The sequence below is a fragment of the Elgaria multicarinata genome, chromosome 23 (assembly GCF_023053635.1).
Source record: "Elgaria multicarinata webbii isolate HBS135686 ecotype San Diego chromosome 23, rElgMul1.1.pri, whole genome shotgun sequence".
Classification (NCBI taxonomy): domain Eukaryota; kingdom Metazoa; phylum Chordata; class Lepidosauria; order Squamata; family Anguidae; genus Elgaria; species Elgaria multicarinata.
This window is the reverse complement of record NC_086193.1, coordinates 3,993,838-4,013,521: the sequence shown is the minus strand read 5'-3', so window position 1 is coordinate 4,013,521 and position 19,684 is coordinate 3,993,838. Positions and strand designations below refer to the sequence as shown.

The 19,684-nt window shown below is 47.6% G+C and overlaps 1 protein-coding gene across 1 annotated transcript; it reads left to right on the top strand.

Moving 5' to 3' along the window:
- The first annotated feature begins 15,596 nt into the window (after positions 1-15,596).
- LOC134413085 (E3 ubiquitin-protein ligase RNF167-like) lies at positions 15,597-16,508 on the top strand. Its single transcript, XM_063147157.1, has one exon. It carries the CDS (start codon positions 15,597-15,599, stop codon positions 16,506-16,508), a length of 912 nt encoding a protein of 303 aa, XP_063003227.1.
- Positions 16,509-19,684: the final 3,176 nt, after the last annotated feature.

Genomic DNA, 19,684 nt, shown 5'->3' with positions numbered 1-19,684 from the left:
CAGGTATCCATTAGGGGTGTGCGCTGCTCCATTTCAGTTCCCTGAATCCGAAGCGGAGCAGGCCAATCCACACCTCTGATGCCCAGTTCCGGAGCGGATCGGGGGAGGTGCGGAGCGGTTCGGAGCGGTTCGGAACGGTCCGAAGCAATTTGGACTGTTCCGAAGCTCCGGACCCAGGTAAGCAGGGAGGGGTGCTTACTTGGCACCCCCGTCCGCCACCACAGTCCGTGCAGCAACGGTGGCAGAGCTGGGTAAGTGCAGAAGGGGGAGGGGGACCTACTCGGCCCCCATTTTATCCCCCATTATTATTATTATTATTATTATTATTATTATTATTATTATTATTATTATTATTATTATTATTTATTTATTTATATAGCACCATCAATGTACATGGTGCTGTACAGAGTAAAACAGTAAATAGCAAGACCCTGCCACAGAGGCAAGTAAGTGGAGAAGGGGGCGAAATGGGGTCTGAATCTCAATCCGACCCTCCAGATCTCGCTCTGGATCCGGTTCCGGATTGGATCAGGGAAGGGTCGGATCGACCCGAAGCGGTTCGGGGTGTGTGTGCACAGCCCTAGTATCTATGGCTTTAGGCAGGTGAGGAAATCCTGGTTCCGGGGGAAGGTTCAATTCCAGATCCCCTCATCTTAGGTTCCACATTGGTGCTCTGCTGCATGTAGGGATGTCGGAGGAATCCATCAGGAGGTGGATCTCCCCGAGTGTCGGGAAACTCTCAAACACACAAACTTCATTTTGCATACCCGCAAGTTGGCCCAACTAAAACTGCAACGAGTTGGCCGACGTTAGGGTGACTTCTTCACGCCGTGCGTAGTTAAGAGTATGGAATTCGCTACCACAAGATGTGGTCAAGGCCACCAACTTGGACGGCTTGAAAAGGGGATTGGATGAATTCCTGGAGGAGAAGGCTACCCATGGCTACTGGTCCTAATGGCTATGTGGCACCTCCAGTATCAAAGGCAGTAAGCCTGGGTGCACCAGTTGCTGGGGAGCATAGGTGGGAGGGTGCTGTTGCACCACGTCCAGCTTCGTTGGTCCCTGTTCAACAACTGATTGGCCACTGTGTGATCAGAGAGTTGGACGAGAGGGACCCTCAGTCTGATCCAGCAGGACTCTTCTTACGCTCTTAGATCTGAAACTAGGTGTTATGATCATACCGTGCCATCTTCATTGGCTCCCAGTTTGTTTCTGGCTCCAGGACAAAATGGTGGCTTTAACCAAAGCTCTAGCCCAGTGGTTCCCAAACTTTTTCAGGTCACCGCCCCCTTGGTTCCACAAACTCATGGCCAGTGCCCCCTACCCTACATTATAAAACTCATTATTCAGAATAGCGGTTTTCAATGACCCACTAAGGAAGATAATCACAATAAAATTCAAAACAGTAACAATTAATTGAATATTTATTCAAAATCCGAAGCACCCGCAGCAGGCTTGCCAAGGGAGGGAGGAAAAAGAGAGTGAACGCCTCTGTTTTGCAGCCGGCATGGCGGGGCACACCAAGCAGGGTATGTCTCTTCATTAGCATTTTGGTGCTTTTGAAACATTTCAATTCACCATTAAAAGGACTCTTCTTAAACGGTGTTAATACATGTGTGGATTCTTCCCCTATATGGCTTGGGACCAAACTACCTTCTCCCATAAAAATGCCCCTGGGTTTTAAGACCTCCTGGAGAGGTGCTTCTTGGAAAAGACCACCTCGAGCGCCCCCCTGCTGCCCCTTTGCCTCTTAGCGCCCCCCTATGCAATCCCACCGCCCCCAAGGGGGCAGTACTGCCCACTTTGGGAACCACTGCTCTAGCCCTTCATGGCTTAGGGTCAGAATATCTGAAGTCCTACCCAAGCCCTGAGATTCTCATTGGAGACCCTGTTCTGAGGGCCCTCACAGGCCAAGGATTGGTGGTAGTTACTCAGGATTGGACCTTTCCAGTAGTAGCCCTTCCCTGCCTTCTCAGTTATGGAATACCCTCCCCAGAAAGGCTCACACGGCTCCTACATTGTTATCTTTCCACAGCCAGGCAAATACTTAAAAAAAAAAAATTCTCTCGGGCCTTTCGAATCCTCCGTATGTTTCTGCTGTCACGTTATTTTCTCCTTGTGACTTTTAGATCTTCTAATGCCTGTTGTTTTACCCTGAGCTGCTTTTAATTGCTTGGTTTTATTATGCCGCTCGTAATTGGATTGCTATGGATTTTTGATTTTATTTACGGATTTTTATTGTGCTTCGCCCAGAGAGTGATAAGCTATAGGGCAACTAATAAATCTTTGAAATTTATGAATAGTGGATGAAACCAAAAGCAGGTTGGACTTGGATAAGGGGGAAATCAGTGACATTTGAACATCTTGATGTTCTTTGATTTCCACCATCAAGTTGGGGTTGCCTCATTCTTCAATATGGGCCTGCCTGTCTCTGTCTGTCTGTCTGTCTCTCTCTCTCTCTCTCTGGAATAAGTGTACGTTTCATGACTAAAGCATGAAAATGCTATTTTTCCCTCTCGCCAAAATATGTCATTGTAAGGAGCACATTTTTCTAGCCAATGGGTTTTTCAGACACGACTGCAAGCTCAGGAATACATGGCGCTTCAGGGACGTGCAAATGAGCAAACCCCAACGTTTCCCCATGGAAATCTGTGCGTATTTCTGTGTGTTTTCCTCCAAACCTACCTATCCGTTGTTCACACCTTTGAAATGTATGCATTCTTCACCTCTGGATTAAAGTTTTATTTTTACGCATTCTTCCAAAGTATGCATTTCTCTGGAGACCATGAATCACACATTTCAAGCTCAGAAATGGAGGGACTTTGTCCACGGATTGTGCCCGCATCAATCTTCAGCCCAGAAAGTATGAACTGGGTAGGGGTGGGTGAAATCTCTAGGCCGCCCGAGCCTCCACTGAGCACTCGTGAGATTTCTGAAGCCCTGGCAAGTGTCCAGCAGCTGCCAAAATTGCACATTACCTCCTTGTATGCTAACAGCGGCCACAAGTGACGTGAAAGGGGGAAATGTGCAATTTCTGGAACTATTGAAGCATCCCCACCCCGCACTATTGGAGGCCTGAAAGAGCGAACCTTTACCTTTATTCCTACGGGGAGAAAGACAAGGGTGACCTTAATAAAAAACTGACAAATGGAGCACCGTACCAAGTCTCAGGAGTCCCTGCAAAAATTAAAAGAGGGATGTCATTGCATTGTTAAAATCAATTGTGTGCATCTTTGAAATGTACTCAGTCTTCTTCCATCGATGAAGCATATTTTTTTTTATCATTTTTAGTGCCCCTTTTTCTTGAGCATTTTTCAAAGGTACACATGCTGTCAAATTGCATTTGGGGGGCAGGGCCCACGAATCGCACTGCAAATCAGAAATGTATGGATTTTGACTTCAGATTATGTTCAAGTCCATGTTCAGCCTGGAAGCGGCGAACTGGCTCAATCCTGCTGAAAAATAAACTTTTGATCAAGGAAATAATATTGGCAGGGGGGAGATAAATTTCCCCTCCCCTAATTCCACATCCCAGATCCAAATTGGAAAAGATGGTGGACAGTATACATCACAGACAGTATATCCCCTGTGTAGTGTGGTTCTTATTTCACAGTATAGGGAAAGGGTGAAATAGCCAAGGCTTTAGCCCAATAGCTCAGCCATCATGTGAAATAGCAAACTGATCATCACTACTTCCTATGGTGAATGATCTGTGTGGATGACAATTTGCCTGAATGTGCCCTAACCATTTAGATGTGTATGGATGTGGAGAAAGTGGAGAGGGAGACATAACCCTTCCTTTCTCACCATAACAGAACCCAACGGGGTCGTACCCCTTAGGAAAATGTCCCCTCAACTTCTCTGTCCACAGATAGGGTGGAGAATTACAAGAGGCCACTTTGAACACAGTTCTATTTAAAATGGGATTAGAATAATAGAATCATACACTTGTTGAGTTGGAAGGGGCCTATAAAGCCATTGAATCCAACCCCCTGCTCAATGCAGGAATCCACCTTAAAGCATCCCTGACAGATGGTTGTCTAGATGCCTCTTGAAGGCCTCTACTGTGGGAGAGCCCTCAACGTCCTTAGGTCACTGGTTCCATTGTCATGCTGCTCTAACAATTAGGAAGTTTTTCCTGATGTCCAGCCGGAATCTGGCTTCCTGTAACTTGAACCCCTCCCTCCGTGTCCCGCACTCTGGGAGGATCAAGAAGAGATCCTGGCCCTCCTCTGTGTGACAACCTTTCAAGTATTTGATGACAGTGAAGAATAAAACTATCAGTGGCTACAAGTTGTGAGGGCTGCTGTGGCGTTACACCCCACAGGTCAATTCCAAATGTATGTCTGCAGTTTGTAAGTCTGTGGTTTTTAGAATGTTGGCCTGAGTGGGCAGAGTTAGAATGTCTTTGGAGAGGGGAGGAGTGATATATAAGGGAAGGACTGAGGGGATTGAAAGAACTTTTCAGGGAGACTTGTTAGGTACTCGTAGAGTCTGTAGTGCTCTCTGTGTTTATGGTACTTAAGTTCTGGGAAATTTGAGGGTCAGTGTAGTGAGTGGTGTCTTTAGAATGTAGTGTGCACGTAGTTAAGGTATATCAATCAATACTGAGAATAAAGAAAGTTCAAGAGTGATTGTGTGAGAAAAAGGAAAGCGCGTATGTGAATGGGTGACAGGATTGTATGAAAGGTTTCCAAAAGGTTTTTAAATGTTATTGGAAACAAAGCTTGTGAACTTTTAAAAATAAATTTTGATTGTTTTGTTTTTAAAACTACCACAAAAATTCCCACATGTCTGTTTGGCATTTATCATCTTAAGTTTGCACATTTAACACCCACTCTGACAATCATTCACCTCAGCAGATATAACTCACAGCGCATTATTACATATATTAAAATCCTTGTCCAAGTTAAACCCCTTTCTCCACATAGTTTGAGCCTGTGTTGTGGCATAAAAGTTGGTGACAGCGGTGGGATCCGAAGTAGACTCTGTTTATTTATAGTGACAGAAGTCAAAAAGGATTTTATTTGTGAACAGGACAGAGGGTGGTTACTGTAAAGCTCCTCTGAGGTCCTTAGCTGTGAAAGTTACATATTACCTAAGTCAGAGGTTGTGCTGATACAGTTCTCTGACGGCTACACACTACCTTCACTAGCACAGGAGTTACAAGATGACCTGATTATGGGTTTCCCATTGGGACAACTGTGGGAACAGGATGGTGGACAAGAAACGCCTCTGGTCTGATCCAGCAGAGTTCACTCCTAGGTTCTTATGAATCTTGGATGTCCTCCCAATGAGATGTCTTCCTTCCTCCTCGGGTTGAAAATGCATCTCTGTAACCCCCAGCAGAAGGCTCTAGCATCTGTGTTGGTTCATGTGAATGCAGAAAGTGAAAATCCATAAGCACCAGCAGAGAGAGAGAGAGAGAGAGAGAGAGAGAGAGAGAGAGAGAGAGAGAGAGAGAGCAGCAGCAGGCAACTCAAAAGTTGCTCAAAGAATTCACTGGCCTTCCTTCCACCCACCCTCTTTGTACGACTGCTATGCCAACAGCTGCAGCCAAGTGAGCTTTTGCCACCATGGTCAGTAAACCCTTGCAGGGTCTTGAAATGGGAGCAACAACAAAAATCAAGAGACAGAGAGTAAGCAAACAACAACAGCTGCATTAAACAGGCAGCTGGTCTCAGCTTGTTAAATCCAGAGCCAAAATCCAGTTTGGAGCATCCCACGGCTGGGGTTATTGGGAGCCAGAGTATGACCCGGAGTGGTCTGTATGATTCCTCCACCCACCTCCCCATGTATGTCTGTGGGGGTGGGGGGAACTCTTATTTTTCTTTTAAAAAAAACAATCATAATGTTGGGTTGTTACTGGAATGGGTGTACATTCTCAGACGCTAGTACTGCAGCTGTTCACATGGCCTCTAACTTGGTGACGTTGAGCCCCAAAAAGCAGTGGATGAGAGCCATTGGTGCCACGACAAGGATTATCCCTGTTCACCATTCATCCACTTGCTCAATGTGTCTCATTGGGGTGGAGGGGAACTGCCGCACCCTTAACCAGGGATGTGCAGATACAAAAAACCCAACCTCCAAAGTCCGTCTTGAAGTTCATTCCAGCTCTTGTCCATATTGGAGTGTGGTCTGTCTGTCTTTCTTTCTTCCTTTCTCTGCATAAAACTATGTGTGCCATCCCGTGCACAGTTTTCCACTTGTATTCAACCACTGGGTGCATCTTTGAAAGGTCTGCCTGCTTCTCCCATTGGAAAGTTTGTTTGTTGGGTAGGGTGACCATATTTGGGAAACCAAAAAAGAGGACACCTAGTGTGTGTGTGGGGGGGGAAAGCAGCTTTCTGAGTCCTGCAGAAAGTACATTATTCCCCCGCCACCTTAAAGAACCCGATTGGAGTGGAGGAGGGGAAAGGATTTCATTCTGCACCACCACCATCCACTCCAATTGGGGCCTTTTCTATAATGTCCACAAATGACCCACTTTCCCCTTTAAGACCTCAATTGGAGCTTGGGGTGGGGGAATGATGTGCCTCAAGAAAGCATGTCATTCCCTCCTGCCATGCTAATGGCAGCCTTAAAGAGGAAGGTGTGTCGTTCCAGGACATTATTGAAAATTATAGAAAATCCCCCCTGACACCATGGAAAGAACAAAAACCAGGACAAATCCGGGGAAATCCTGACAGTTGGTCACCCTATTGTTGGGGGATGAAGAACTTGCAGGGCACACGCCCTTGGAGTCCACCGAGTGCTGCCCAGCCGGCCCTGTCCCAGGAGACAAACGAGAAAGATCTTGGAATTGTTGCAGATCGCAAGCTGAACAGTGCGATATGGCTGCAAGAAAGGCAAATGCTGTTTTGGGCTGCATTAATAGAAGTAGAGCTTCCAAATCACGTGAGGTACTGGTTCCTCTCTATTCGGCCCTGGTTAGGCCTCATCTAGAGTATTGTGTCCAGTTCTGGGCTCCACAATTCAAGAAGGACGCAGACAAGCTGGAGCGTGTTCGGAGGAGGGCAACCAGGATGATCAGGGGTCTGGAAACAAAGCCCTATGAAGAGAGACTGAAAGAACTGGGCATGTTTAGCCTGGAGAAGAGAAGATTGAGGGGAGACATGAGAGCACTCTTCAAAGACTTAAAAGGTTGTCACACGGAGGAGGGCCAGGATCTCTTCTCGATCCTCCTAGAGTGCAGGACATGGAATAATGGGCTCAAGTTAAAGGAAGCCAGATTCCAGCTGGACATCAGGAAAAACGTCCTGACTGTTAGAGCAGTGTGACAATGGAATCAGTGACCTAGGGAGGTTGTCGGCTCTCCCACACTAGAGGCCTTCAAGAGGCAGCTGGACAACCATCTGTCAGGGATGCTTTAGGGTGGATTCCTGCATTGAGCAGGGGGTTGGACTCAATGGCCTTATAGGCCCCTTCCAACTCTGCTATTCTATGATTCTATAACCTTCTCTCCCTCCCTCCCCAATCATGGCCTTAAAGGCCTTCCTGATTCAAGAGGGCCTTTAAGGTCACAATAAGCACAGAGAGGGGAACACAATTTCCCCAAGGCCTTTAAGGCCCCCATCAGCAGGGGGGAAAGATATGGAAATTCCCCAAGGCTGGGGAAATTGTATATATTCTCCTGCTCCATTAATGGGTGTGCTCCGCTCCGTTACGGATCCCTGGATCCGAAGTGGAGCAGGCTGATCCAGACCTCCGAAGCTCGGTTCCAGAGCAGATCTGGGGAGGCCCAGATCAGCCCAAAGCAGTTCGTAAAGGTCTGAAGCGATTTGGACTGTTCCGAAGCGTTGGAGCCAGGTAAGTGGGATGGGGAGCGTGCGGCGACGGTGGCAGAGCCAGGTCATTGGGGAAGGGGGAGGGGGGCTTACCTGGCTCCGTGCGTAACCTGGCTCTGGAGCAAATCGGGGGAGGTCTAGATCGACCCAAACCGGTTCAGACCCGATCCAGAAGGCCCGGATCAGGATCCAAAGCGGTTTGGGTAGGGGGTGCACAGCCCTAACAAATAGGACTGAATGGACGGAAGAAGAATGTGTCCATTTCAATGATGTGCACAACTGATGCCTTCTTCACACAGCGCAATTCACTACCACAAGATGAAGTGATGGGCACCAATTTGGATGGCTTGAAAAAAGGGTTGCAATGATTCCTGGAGGAGAAGGCTATCCATGGCTACTAGCCCTGATGGTTTTGTGCTACCTCCAGTATCAAAGGCAGTAAGCCTGTGTGCACCAGTTGCTGGGGACCATGGGTGGGAAGGTGCTGTTGCACCATGTCCTGCTTTGATGGTCCCTGGCCGATGGCTGGTTGGCCACTGTGTGAACAGAGTCCTGGACTAAATGGACCCTGGGTCTGATCCAGCAGGGCATTTCTTACGGAGTATGACAAAATCTGGAACCAACCTAGTTTTGCAACCCTGTTAGCCCTTTTGAGTTTCTCTTTTGTTTGTCTTCAAAAAGCTTGTATTATTTTCCTTTTGTGGGTGGGGGGAATAAGGGGAGAGGGATGTTTTTTGAAAGAATGAAATAGGATAAGAAGAATACTCCTGCATTTCAGTTTCCCTCCTCTTCTTCGTATTCTAGCTAAGGTCATGTCCCAGCTTTCTCCCTCTTAGGATCTGAGGTTGCTATTGCCGTCCCCCCCCCCACTCTGCACACACCCTTCTGAGGAGCTCGCTGTGACAAATCATGTTACCCCCCACAAATGGCGATTACATAGCTGGCCTCTAAAAATGCATAGCACAGCTAAGCCGTGAACGGCGTTTCCCAGGGGTAATCTACAAAAGTACATGTTGTTATTCCTCAGGACTGTAGAACAATCAACATGGTTTCGGTAATGCAGTGAGATGGACTGAGGCTTCTGAGAAAGTGAACGCAGATGGAAAGGCTGCTTTGTGCTCACCGAATCCAGTTTGGAAATGAGAAGGGAAAAAGGAAAGGAAAAGAAAGGAACTGTGATCTGGATAGGAAAAAATGGCCGTACGCATCAGCGTTTACCAACCTGGTATCCTTGAGATGTTTCAGATTTCAAGTCCCTTATACAAGTCATGTTCCTTTACACAAATCGATGGTGCAACCACACTTCGGATACGGTGTACAGCTCTGGTCACTGCACCTAAGACATTTGACAGCTGGAAAAAGTATAGAAAAGAGCAATTAAAATGATCAAGAGCATTTAATTCCAGAGCTAAACAAGGGAATGCGCTACCATGAGATGTAGAGAAGGCCACCAATTTGGATGGTTTCAAAAGGGTGTTAGACAAATTTCTTGGGAAGAAGGTGATCATAGAATCATAGAATAGCAGAGTTGGAAAGGGCCTACAAGGCCATCGAGTCCAACCCCCTGCTCAGTGCAGGAATCCACCCTAAAGCATCCCTGACAGATGGTTGTCCAGCTGCCTCTTGAAGGCCTCTAGTGTGGGAGAGCCCACCACCTCCCTAGGTCACTGATTCCATTGTCGCACTGCTCTAACAGTCAGGAAGTTTTTCCTGATGTCCAGCTGGAATCTGGCTTCCTTTAACTTGAGCCCGTTATTCCGTGTCCTGCACTCTGGAAGGATCGAGAAGAGATCCTGGCCCTCCTCTGTGGGACAACCTTTTAAGTATTTGAAGAGTGCTCTCATGTCTCCCCTCCATCTTCTCTTCTCCAGGCTAAACCTGCCCAGTTCTTTCAGTCTCTCTTCATAGGGCTTTGTTTCCAGACCCCTGATCATCCTGGTTGCCCTCCTCTGAACACGCTCCAGCTTGTCTGCGTCCTTCTTGAATTGTGGAGCCCAGAACTGGACGCAATACTCTAGATGAGGCCTAACCAGGGCCGAATAGAGAGGAACCAGGACCTCACGTGATTTGGAAGCTATACTTCTATTAATGCAGCCCAAAATAGCATTTGCCTTTCTTGCAGCCATATCACACCGTTGGATATGTGACAGATGGCTGTCCAGCTGCCTCTTGAAGGCCTCTAGTGTGGGAGGGGATCTACACAGCGTCCTGAAGGCGCTTGCGTGCGCCTCCGGTGCGCCCCGAAACTCCTTGTGTAGATCCTGCCTACCTGGCCAGAGGAGGAGGCGGCTGGGGCGGCGGCGGCGGCAGCCCTTCTTCTTGCTGTTATCACGTTCCCCCAGCCTGCTCCGCCTCGCTTTGCCAGCCCCTTACTTCACCTAACTTCACCTCCTCCTCCCACTCGGCCATGCTGCCGATCTGGGTTTGGGGCGAGGGTCTCCTGGCCCGCCCGGCGAACTCCCCTCCCTCAGTCCCAACAGAGGCAGCTCCCAGGGAGCTGGGGTCTCGCCGCCGCCGCCGCGTGGTTTCAGGCGCTGCCAACCGCCACCGCACCGGGGGAAGTTCTCCCGGGCTGTCTGGGGCCTGGCAGATGGTGTCCTGAAGGTCGGAGCGCTCGGCAGAAGAAGCCGCCAAGCCCAGAAACTTTTTGCCCAGTCCCCGCGAGGGGCGATGCTGGGCCTCCTCCTCCTCCGCCTCCTCCTCTGCCTCTTCTGGCCAGGATAGGGGAGGATCTGCACAAGGAGTTTCAGGGCGCACTGGAGGCGCACGCAAGCGTCTTCAGGACGCTGTGTAGATCCTCCCTGGGTGAGCCCTTGACCTCCCTAGGCAATTTGTTTCATTGTCCTCCTGCTCTAACAGTCAGGAAGATTTTTTTCCTGATGTCCAGCCGGAATCTGGATTCCTGTAACTTGAGCCCATTATTAAGGTTACTGCACTCTGGGATGATCGAGAAGAGATCCTGACCTGTGTACACCAGTTGCTAGAACCATGGGTGACAGGGTGCTGTTGCACACCTGTTTCGCTTGTGGGTTTCCCATGGGCAGCTGGTTGGCTACTGTGTGAACAGAATGCTGGACTAGATGGACCCTTGGTTTGATCCAGCTGGGCTCCTCCGAAGTCCTATTAGCCACAGCTAGCAGAACAATAGTAGGGATGTGTGAGAAATTCATTTCAGTTGGGTTTTGTTCAAACCAGTTGAAGCCCATACATTTCTGTGATCTACAGAGCCCCATTTGGAATAATCCACAGGAAAACAGCCACAAATGTTCATGTATGAAGAAGAAGAAGAAGAAGAAGAAGAAGAAGAAGAAGAGGAGGAGGAGGAGGAGGAGGAGGAGGAGGAGGAGGAGGAGGAGGAGGAAGAAGAAGAAGAAGAAGAAGAAGAAGAAGAAGAAGAAGAAGAAGAAGAAGAAGAAGAAGAAGAAGAAGAAGAGGTGAAGATAGCAAATGGATATGGTCATGAGACAGAATGAGTTTTTTAGGAATCGGGAGACCTTTGACAAGCTTGGTTTTTGTTTGTATGCGCAGACTCAAGCTAACAGTCTAAAATGCTGGGCATTGTAGTCCAAAATATATGGCTGAAGAAGGCTGATGTTAGAGATCATAGAATAGCAGAGTTGGAAGAGGCCTACAAGGCCATCGAGTCCAACTCTGCTATTCTATGATCTCTAACATCAAAACAGTTCTCTTCCAGCCACAACCAGGATGGCTCCCAAATTCTAGAGTTCCTCTCGCATTGTCTCCTTGCTGTGCTCAGTTTGGCAATTCCCCCCCCCCTCCCCTGGGATCAAGCCATCCTCCTCCTCCTCCTCGTCGCCCCCCGCTATGTTATTAAAAAGTACATGGACAATAATCTTGTTTCTGCTAAAGCACACAGCAGCTTACATGATTTGATAATAGCTTCTAAACATACCAAATCACCTCCGACCGGAGAAACCGTGAGACCTCTATTATCCGCCCCTCTCTAATTTTGTCTCTTTCGGCCATTCCTTAATCTCTTTCCATGATTACACGGGGCTTAAAAGGCAGGTACATCCTCTCAACAGAACGTCACCCAACATTCCTTATGACTCTTTGCTCTCTAACTCTCTTGCACCTTATGGAACGTGACCCTTAAACCAGAGCTTCCAGCTAGGGAAATTCTGCATGCAGTCCTCCACCACTGAGCTATGGGCCTTCCCCTAAAAAAGAAGTAACAGTCTAGTCCTCATCATTCTGAATAAAGGGCTTGGAGTAAATCTACATAAGAAGCTTAATGGATGTGTGTGGGTTTGTACGTCCAGAAATGTTTACCCACTTCAAGAGGAGCTACAAACTTGAAATTTGGGGCCCTGATAGGACTTCCTGTACAATATACCTCAAAAACCCAAAACCCTGAATTTTTGCAAGGCTACCTGCAGACTGCTGAAGGCATGCTGGAAAGTGTAGGTGTTTCCAAGATCTCAGGGGATCTCGCATGGCCATGGGGGTGAAGGCCCTAGATCTCCTACACATCCCAGCATGCCTTGCCCAGCGCTGCCCGCGTCCACTGAGAGCCACTTTTCTCCACTCCTTGGCGATGCTATTTCTCGAGAGAGCAGCGAGGAGCAGCATCAGCGATGAGTGGAGGGAAGTGGATAAAGATTATTCAGGGAGCTGAGCAATGCCAGGAATATCTGCTAGTTGGAATATAACTGAGTCAAACTATTAGTCCATCAAGTCCATGTATTGTGTACTCTGATTCGTACATCTGAAATGCTTTCTACTTAGTAGGTCTCAACCCCAGCCTTCATCAACCAGGCACCCTCCAGATGCATTGTACTACAATTCCCATCACCTCCATACAACACAGGCACTGGGGATGATGGGAGCTGTAGCACCAACACATCTGGAGGGTGCCTAGTTTGGAGAAGGGTGTTTGAGTGAGAAGGTTTTCCCATCGCTAAAGATGGTTCCTTTGGACAAGATTAACTCAGGAATAATCCTTCTTCTCCTGTGGGTAAAATAGCTAATTCCCAGAGGAAAGGAGGTTGCAGGTTTCCCCAAACTAAATCTAGACCTATCATCCTGCACTCCCACTTTCCCGTTCTTCCTAAACAATTCAAGAAGAGGAGATGGATAGAGAGGCTTACGATCACGTATGATAGTGATCTATCTGAAGCATGTTCGCCCTGCGTTTCAGCCAAAAAAAATCTCCCAAGATGGCAGACATGCATCCAATTCATAGAAAGAAGAACGTCCTGCCTGAAGACTTACAATCTAAAAGACATGGAACAAATAAATATGCAATAAATAATCACTTTATTATGGTCCGAGACCAGCACAACTTTAATCCAGCAACAACCATGACACCAAAAGGAAAAGGGGGTGAGGAGGGCGAAGGAAAAACTCTGTTCTCAAAGTTACATTGTAGCTCTTATACTGACCAGCTGGAATGGAAGCAGTTCAAGAGTGGAGGAGCCAAATGGAGCTGGTGTCTGAGCAGAGCCAATGGAGTGGGCCCCACTTTCCTATCTCTCCTTCTGCAGCAACCAGGTGGTTTGTTGGATTAAGAAGACCCAGAAGAAGGGAAGAGGCCTGGTTGTCTCAGCAGGGCCATTGGAGTGGCTCCCTACATTCTATTGCTTAGTACTTATGTGGTGTTTTCTTAAGTGCTCAAAGCTGGAAGACAAAGCCAGCAACAAACATGGGAGCAAAGGGCAGGGGCATGAATTTGGGTTAAACATTAGGAGAAAAGTCCGAATCGTAAGAGCTGCTGAAATGTGAAAGAGGCTGCTTCGGGAGGCAGTGGACTCTCCGTCACTGGAGGTATTTCAGCACAAGCTACTGGACGGGCATCTACCAAGGACACCGTCATTGCAAAATTCACTGCAGTGCAGCTGCTGCAACGAAAGGAACTTTAAAAAGGCAGAGAAAAGCGACAACAGCAGCAGCTGCAGCAAGGAAAGGGTTAAAATCTAAGGAAGGGGCACTTTTTCCCGCTCTTCAAAGTTTGGCTCTTCTTTCGAGTGGCAAAGTGGGACCTTTTCTCCTTAATTGCTCCTCTCTTACGCAGTTGCCTCTTGCATCTCCTCGGTGGCTTGTTGACATTTAAATAAATCAAAATCCAAACGAACAAGTGTGTGGCAGGGAGGGAAAGGAGCTGCTGGAGAAGAGGGGAGCATCCTGAAGCCACTGCAGCCAACGCCACGGGTCAGCCCAGGCGGAGCAACACGGTGCCACGTCTTTGGTCCCAGGCAGAAAGATACCCACGGAGACATCCGTGGCACTCGGTGGATTGTCAGCTATTGGACGTCGCCAAAACGTATGGATCAAAGAAGCATTGGCCGTGTTATACCTCCAGCAAACCCTCATGAATGAGACATCGTGGCATCTAATATACACAGAGGAAGGGTTTTGCTGAATAAGGCCTCCTCTGTGATCCATAGATGCTTCAGTTACGGACGCCAATTCGGTAATCCCTTGGTTAATGTGTTATAGCCTTAGATTCCTAAGAAATTGCAAAGTTGGTGTCAGGATGAGGCCCAGTGTCCCTGGTGTGGATCCCGAATTAGATTCGGAGGATGAAGAGGGGGAAGCCAGCTGAGACAGGAAGTGGGGGAGGAAATTCACCAAGACACTCCAGGAGTCAAGGAGGAACCTTCCCAGGAGCTTATCAAACAGGAGGCCCAGGCTCAGAGATCATCTTCCCCTGCCCCTTCCCCCAGAAACTCAGCCTTTGTTGGAAACGGACAGATCCCAGAGTTTGCCGCAGGGTCAAGTGGGTGGAGTTGAGAGGAGGTAGGAGGTGGTCCTCCTAGCCACATGACAGAGGTTACAACTTGAAGATCCTCCCTGAAGGAGGGGCCCAGTAAAAGCCTGTTGGGCATGGTGAGGATCCATCCATTTAGTTGATAGGCCTTGCTTTGTTAGTCTAATTAAGCTTAGAGGATATCTCCTAGCATTCACACTCTCTTCATGTGTGAAGAGGTCTACTTATTTAGGGTGACCCTATGAAAAGGAGGACAGGGCTCCTGTACCTTTAACAGTTGTATTGAAAAGGGAATTTCAGCAGGTGTCATTTGTACATATGGAGAACCTGGTGAAATTCCCTCTTCATCACAACAGTTAAAGCTACAGGAGCTATACTAGAGTGACCAGATTTAAAAGAGGGCAGCTTTAACGGTTGTGATGAAGAGGAAATTTCACCAGATTCCCCATATATACAAAGGACACCTGCTGAAATTCCCTTTTCAATACAACTGTTAAAGATACGGGAGCCCTGTCCTCCTTTTCATATGGTCACCCTAATTTATTAGATAAAGGTTGCATAGCAGACCTCTTTACTTTCTCACATCTCATTTCGAGTGCTTCGAAACACAACACTCTACCCAACAGAAGTTAAGTAAGCCCACCAGCTTTCAATTGGTGTGTGTGTGTGTATGTGTGAGTGTGAGAGTGTGAGTGAACGGGTCAACATGTTCTCTTTCCTTCCATCTCCCACTGCCACCTTCCCCACCACCACCTCTACTCACCAGCCAGGGATATAAACCAAGCACTGCATGAGTGATGTCATAAGGGCCTAGGCAGTTTCAAACTAGTAGTGGTGTGTGGGTAGGAAGTACATGAACTGTGGTGGAAAGTGTGTGTTTGTGTGTGCATATGTGGATGGCCAGGTGGACCTTCTGTGATTCGAAGTCTCTTTCCCCGCTCCTTCTGAGGAAGGAGCCACCCCCAACTCCCAGTGCCGCAAAGGTTCCCAAACCAGCTCTTCGAGATGCCCAGGTGAGACCCTGATGTTCCATCAAACTCTCCATCCCATTGTCCTGTCTGCAGAAGGCCATTTCTGCCATGCGGCTCTCGCTCCTGTCTCCTCCTTCACTGGTGGCATTCTCCTTGCTCCTCAAAGCTGCCATGGCGAAACCATTTGTCCATCTGGTCTATGCCCATAACTCCACCTGTCTCGATTTCAAAGCTGTCCCTGCTTGCTTCGGACCTCTGCTGCCCCGAATGGGTCTCACGGGTTACCTTGTTGAGGCAGTGCCCATGAACGCCTGCCTCCCAATTGAGGCCCCTCCGGCTTCCAACAGGACCCCTCCAAGTTTCATTGTACTCATCCGTCGGTACGACTGTTCCTTCGATGTCAAGATCTCCCATGCCCAACAAGCTGGGTTCCAGGCTGCCATCATACACAATGTCTACTCAGATTTGCTGGTGAGCATGGCCATCAAGGTAAAGGAGAGTCGGCAGCAGGTCCAGATCCCTTCCCTCTTTATCGGGGGGTCAGCTGCCAAGCTCTTGAAGAGGCAGATCCGTTCTGAGAAGGTCACCCAAGTCACAGTGGTGGTGCCTTGGGGTTACTACAACCCCTGCTGGGACAAGGTGGATATATCTTTTTGGGACCCTGCTCAGCATTACTTGCACTTTTGGCCTGGTTACTGCACCCAAAAACACATCGTTGTATTCATCCAAGAGTTTGGGTTTTTTATCATTCTTGGAATGGGTGTGAGTTTCTTGCTAGTTGCGGGTTGGATGAAGTGGTACCGAAGGGACAGTGACATCAACGTGAAGACCTACAAGAGAGGTGACAGATATGAGTCGTGCGTCATCTGCATGGCCGAGTTCGAAGCCGGCGAACGGCTGAAAATCCTCCCTTGTGGCCACGCCTTTCACAACACCTGTATCAACACATGGCTTCTCATTCAGCCCAGGGATGGGAAGACCTGCCCAATTTGCAAGCAGAAGGTCAACACTGCCACCTAGGGATGTGGCGAATGGGGGAGTCCTTGGACGAATGGAGCGGAGGAGGAGGAGGAGGAGGAGGATGGAGAAACCAAATGGAGAGAGAAAATCTGAAACAAGAACGTTCTCCCAAATGTCAGCTGTTGTCCCCTTGGTTTTATTGCAAGCTGGTATTTTATGGTAAGATGAGGTCAAGCTTTGAGTCGTTGATGGGTTTAGGGGCTTTTAAAAATAGTTGCCATAATAAACTGTATTCTCTTAGGAGTTCTGAGGGCTGAGAATCTGGAGGAAGTGAAAGAATGACCAGGAATGGGCAAGGCATTGAACTCGCTGAAATGCTCCAATCTTCCCTTCAAAGCTCGGCTTTCACCCGTTCTCTTTTGTGACCGGTGTGAAGTTGTCAGAAGTTGTCTAGGTCAGGTGAAATCCCATTGGCCCCTTCAGATCACCTGACCTGTTGAGTGCAGTACTGCCCTCCGGCCAACAGTAGTGATAGTGCAGCAGAGAGCAGAATCACGTCCCTTCTTTGGGCCAAATGTCCCAAAATGCAAGGTGGTCAGTCTGCCAACGTCCCCAGTTCAAGACCACTAGCAAAAGCCCAGTATCAGAGAGTTTTATCCTATTATTATTATTATTATTATTATTATTATTATTATTATTATTATTTGATTTTTTGTTGGTTATTCATTATGTAAATGCAACATACACATAAATATTTACACTATTCCTCTATTATATGGGAAAAGATAGCGGATGGAGGAAACCTAAAATAAATGTTGTTTTTTTTAAAAAAAAAAACACACACACACCATGAAGAACATGTTCAGCATATCAATTTTAATTCACAATTTTCTAATCTGATATTCCCACAGCCATCAGGGATGAGGTGAGGAACCGGGTCAGGGCTTTTTTTAAAAAAACTGACTTTTTTGCTGTGCTTCAGCTCCTGTGTTCTTAAAAAAAAATGGTGGGAGCGACATCCTCCTTCCTCCCTGGACATCGCGTGCCACATGTGAATGCAGGGGGAGGATCTCGTGATCAACATATTGTGAGATCCTCCGCCCTCCCTCCCGGATCGCCAGGAGGTGTAGACATGCCCACGGTTCTCCCTCCTTCCTCTTAGAAACCTGGTTGTCCCAGTTGATTGGCAGTAGATGCAAGACGGGTATATATATGAAAAAAAAAAACCCTTCTTCAGACGGTACAGAATTAATTTTGGGAATTAGGCTGTCACAAGATGTGGTGAACGTCACTGACTTAGATGGTTTTAAAGGGGGATTAGACACGTTGATGGAGAATGAGTCTATTCACCGTGACAGCTAAATGGCACCTTCTGTCTTCAGGGGCCGGAGATGTCTGGATAACAGTTGTTAGAACAGAGAGCTCATAACAACGGTTGGCCACTCCTGCAATGGCTGAACGGTCTCCCCAAATCCTGCCGCAGGTGGTGAAGTTGGGGGAGGGGAGGGATTTGGGCAAACGTTCTGTGGTTGGTTGACATTCTTCAGCGAAATGACCCTCTTTCTTTCTTTCAAATATAAATCATGTTCAGTACACAAAATTAATTATTACTGTTTAAAAGCAAGTCCATGGGTCGCCATTCGCTCTTTCAATATTTTTTAAATCATGTTTATTATACAACTTTAATGGTTATAATTTAAAAGCCATTGAAAAGTGCTGTGTCCACATGACTGACATTGAAGGATCTTGCTTGTGACGGCGCTCACCACACACAGACACATACTGGACTGAAGAGGCACAAATGGGGTGGCCATACAGTATGTCCTCTTTTACAGAGGGCAGTCCTCTATTTGATATACTGCAAGAGGGGTATCCTGCAGTCAGAAGGTGTCCCCTGTTTCAAGGGCTCTCCTGTCCAGGCCCAGTGAAAAGAACCATCAGAAGGCTTTTGAGGTTGCTGATGAAATAGCACCTGGACAGCCAACTGAGCAAGACACACATAAGCCTAGGCCATAGCTAGACCTAAGGTTTATCCCTGGAACTTCCAGGGGTCAAACCTGTTCATCTAGGTGACACACAGGGGATCCAGTGCTCAGGCAGGGGCGAACCCTGGATGATCCCAGGATAAACCTTCGGTCTAGCTGTGGCCCTACTGTGAGATGTATTGTCTTTCAATTTCAATTCTACTAATTATTTCTACATTTGCATCTATTCATTTAAATTACCATGTCCTCTTTCCTCCTCCTCCTCCTCCTCCTCCTCCTCCTCCTCCTCCTCCTCCTCCTCCTCTTCTTCTTCTTCTTCTTCTTCTTCTTCTTCTTCTTCTTCTTCTATTGGTCATTTGCAAGTGGCTTCTTCTCTGAGAACATCTCTGTGATGTACCTTTTCTCCCACACCCCTAGAAAAAGGAGGCCATTTGATGGGATTTTCTCCAACTAGTCTCCACGTTGTGTGGGTATGGATGTGGGTGGGTGGGTGCGATACCTTCCATTTTCTCCCCACAAGGCTGTGGAATGATGCTTGATCCAGGGCAGTGTGCAGAACACAAAATGTTGGCAAGGCTATCAATGGGGGAGGAGGAGAAAGAGGAGGAGGAGGTGGTGGTGGAGGAGGAGAAGGAGAAAGAGGAAAAGGAGGAGGGGGAGGAGGAGGAGGGAGAGGAAGAGGAGGAAGAGGACTTATGGATTCTGCACTCAGAAGAAGAAGAAGAAAGACCTATGGATTCTGCAAGAAGAGGAAGAGGAAGAGGAAGAGGAGGAGGAGGAAGAAGAAGAAGAAGAAGAAGAAGAAGAAGAAGAAGAAGAAGAAGAAGAAGAAGAAGAAGAAGAAGAAGAAGAAGAAGGACCTATGGATTCTGCAAGAAGAGGAAGAGGAAGAGGAGGAGGAAGAGGAGGAAGAAGAAGAAGAAGAAGAAGAAGAAGAAGAAGAAGAAGAAGAAGAAGAAGAAGAAGAAGAAGAAGAAGAAGAAGGACCTATGGATTCTGCACTCGGGAGAAGAAGAAGAGAGGTGACCTAAGGATTCTGCACTCAGAAGGAGAAGAAGAGAGGTGACCTACAAATTCTGTACTTGGAAGGAGGAGGAGAAGGAGGAGGAGAGGTGCTACTGCTAATTTATTTATTAAACACATTTATGAATCCCACCCTCAGTCTAACAGGTAGCCCGAGTTGTTATACAGCCAAATAATAATAATAATAATAATAATAATAATAATAATTCATTACACGCCATGAAACAA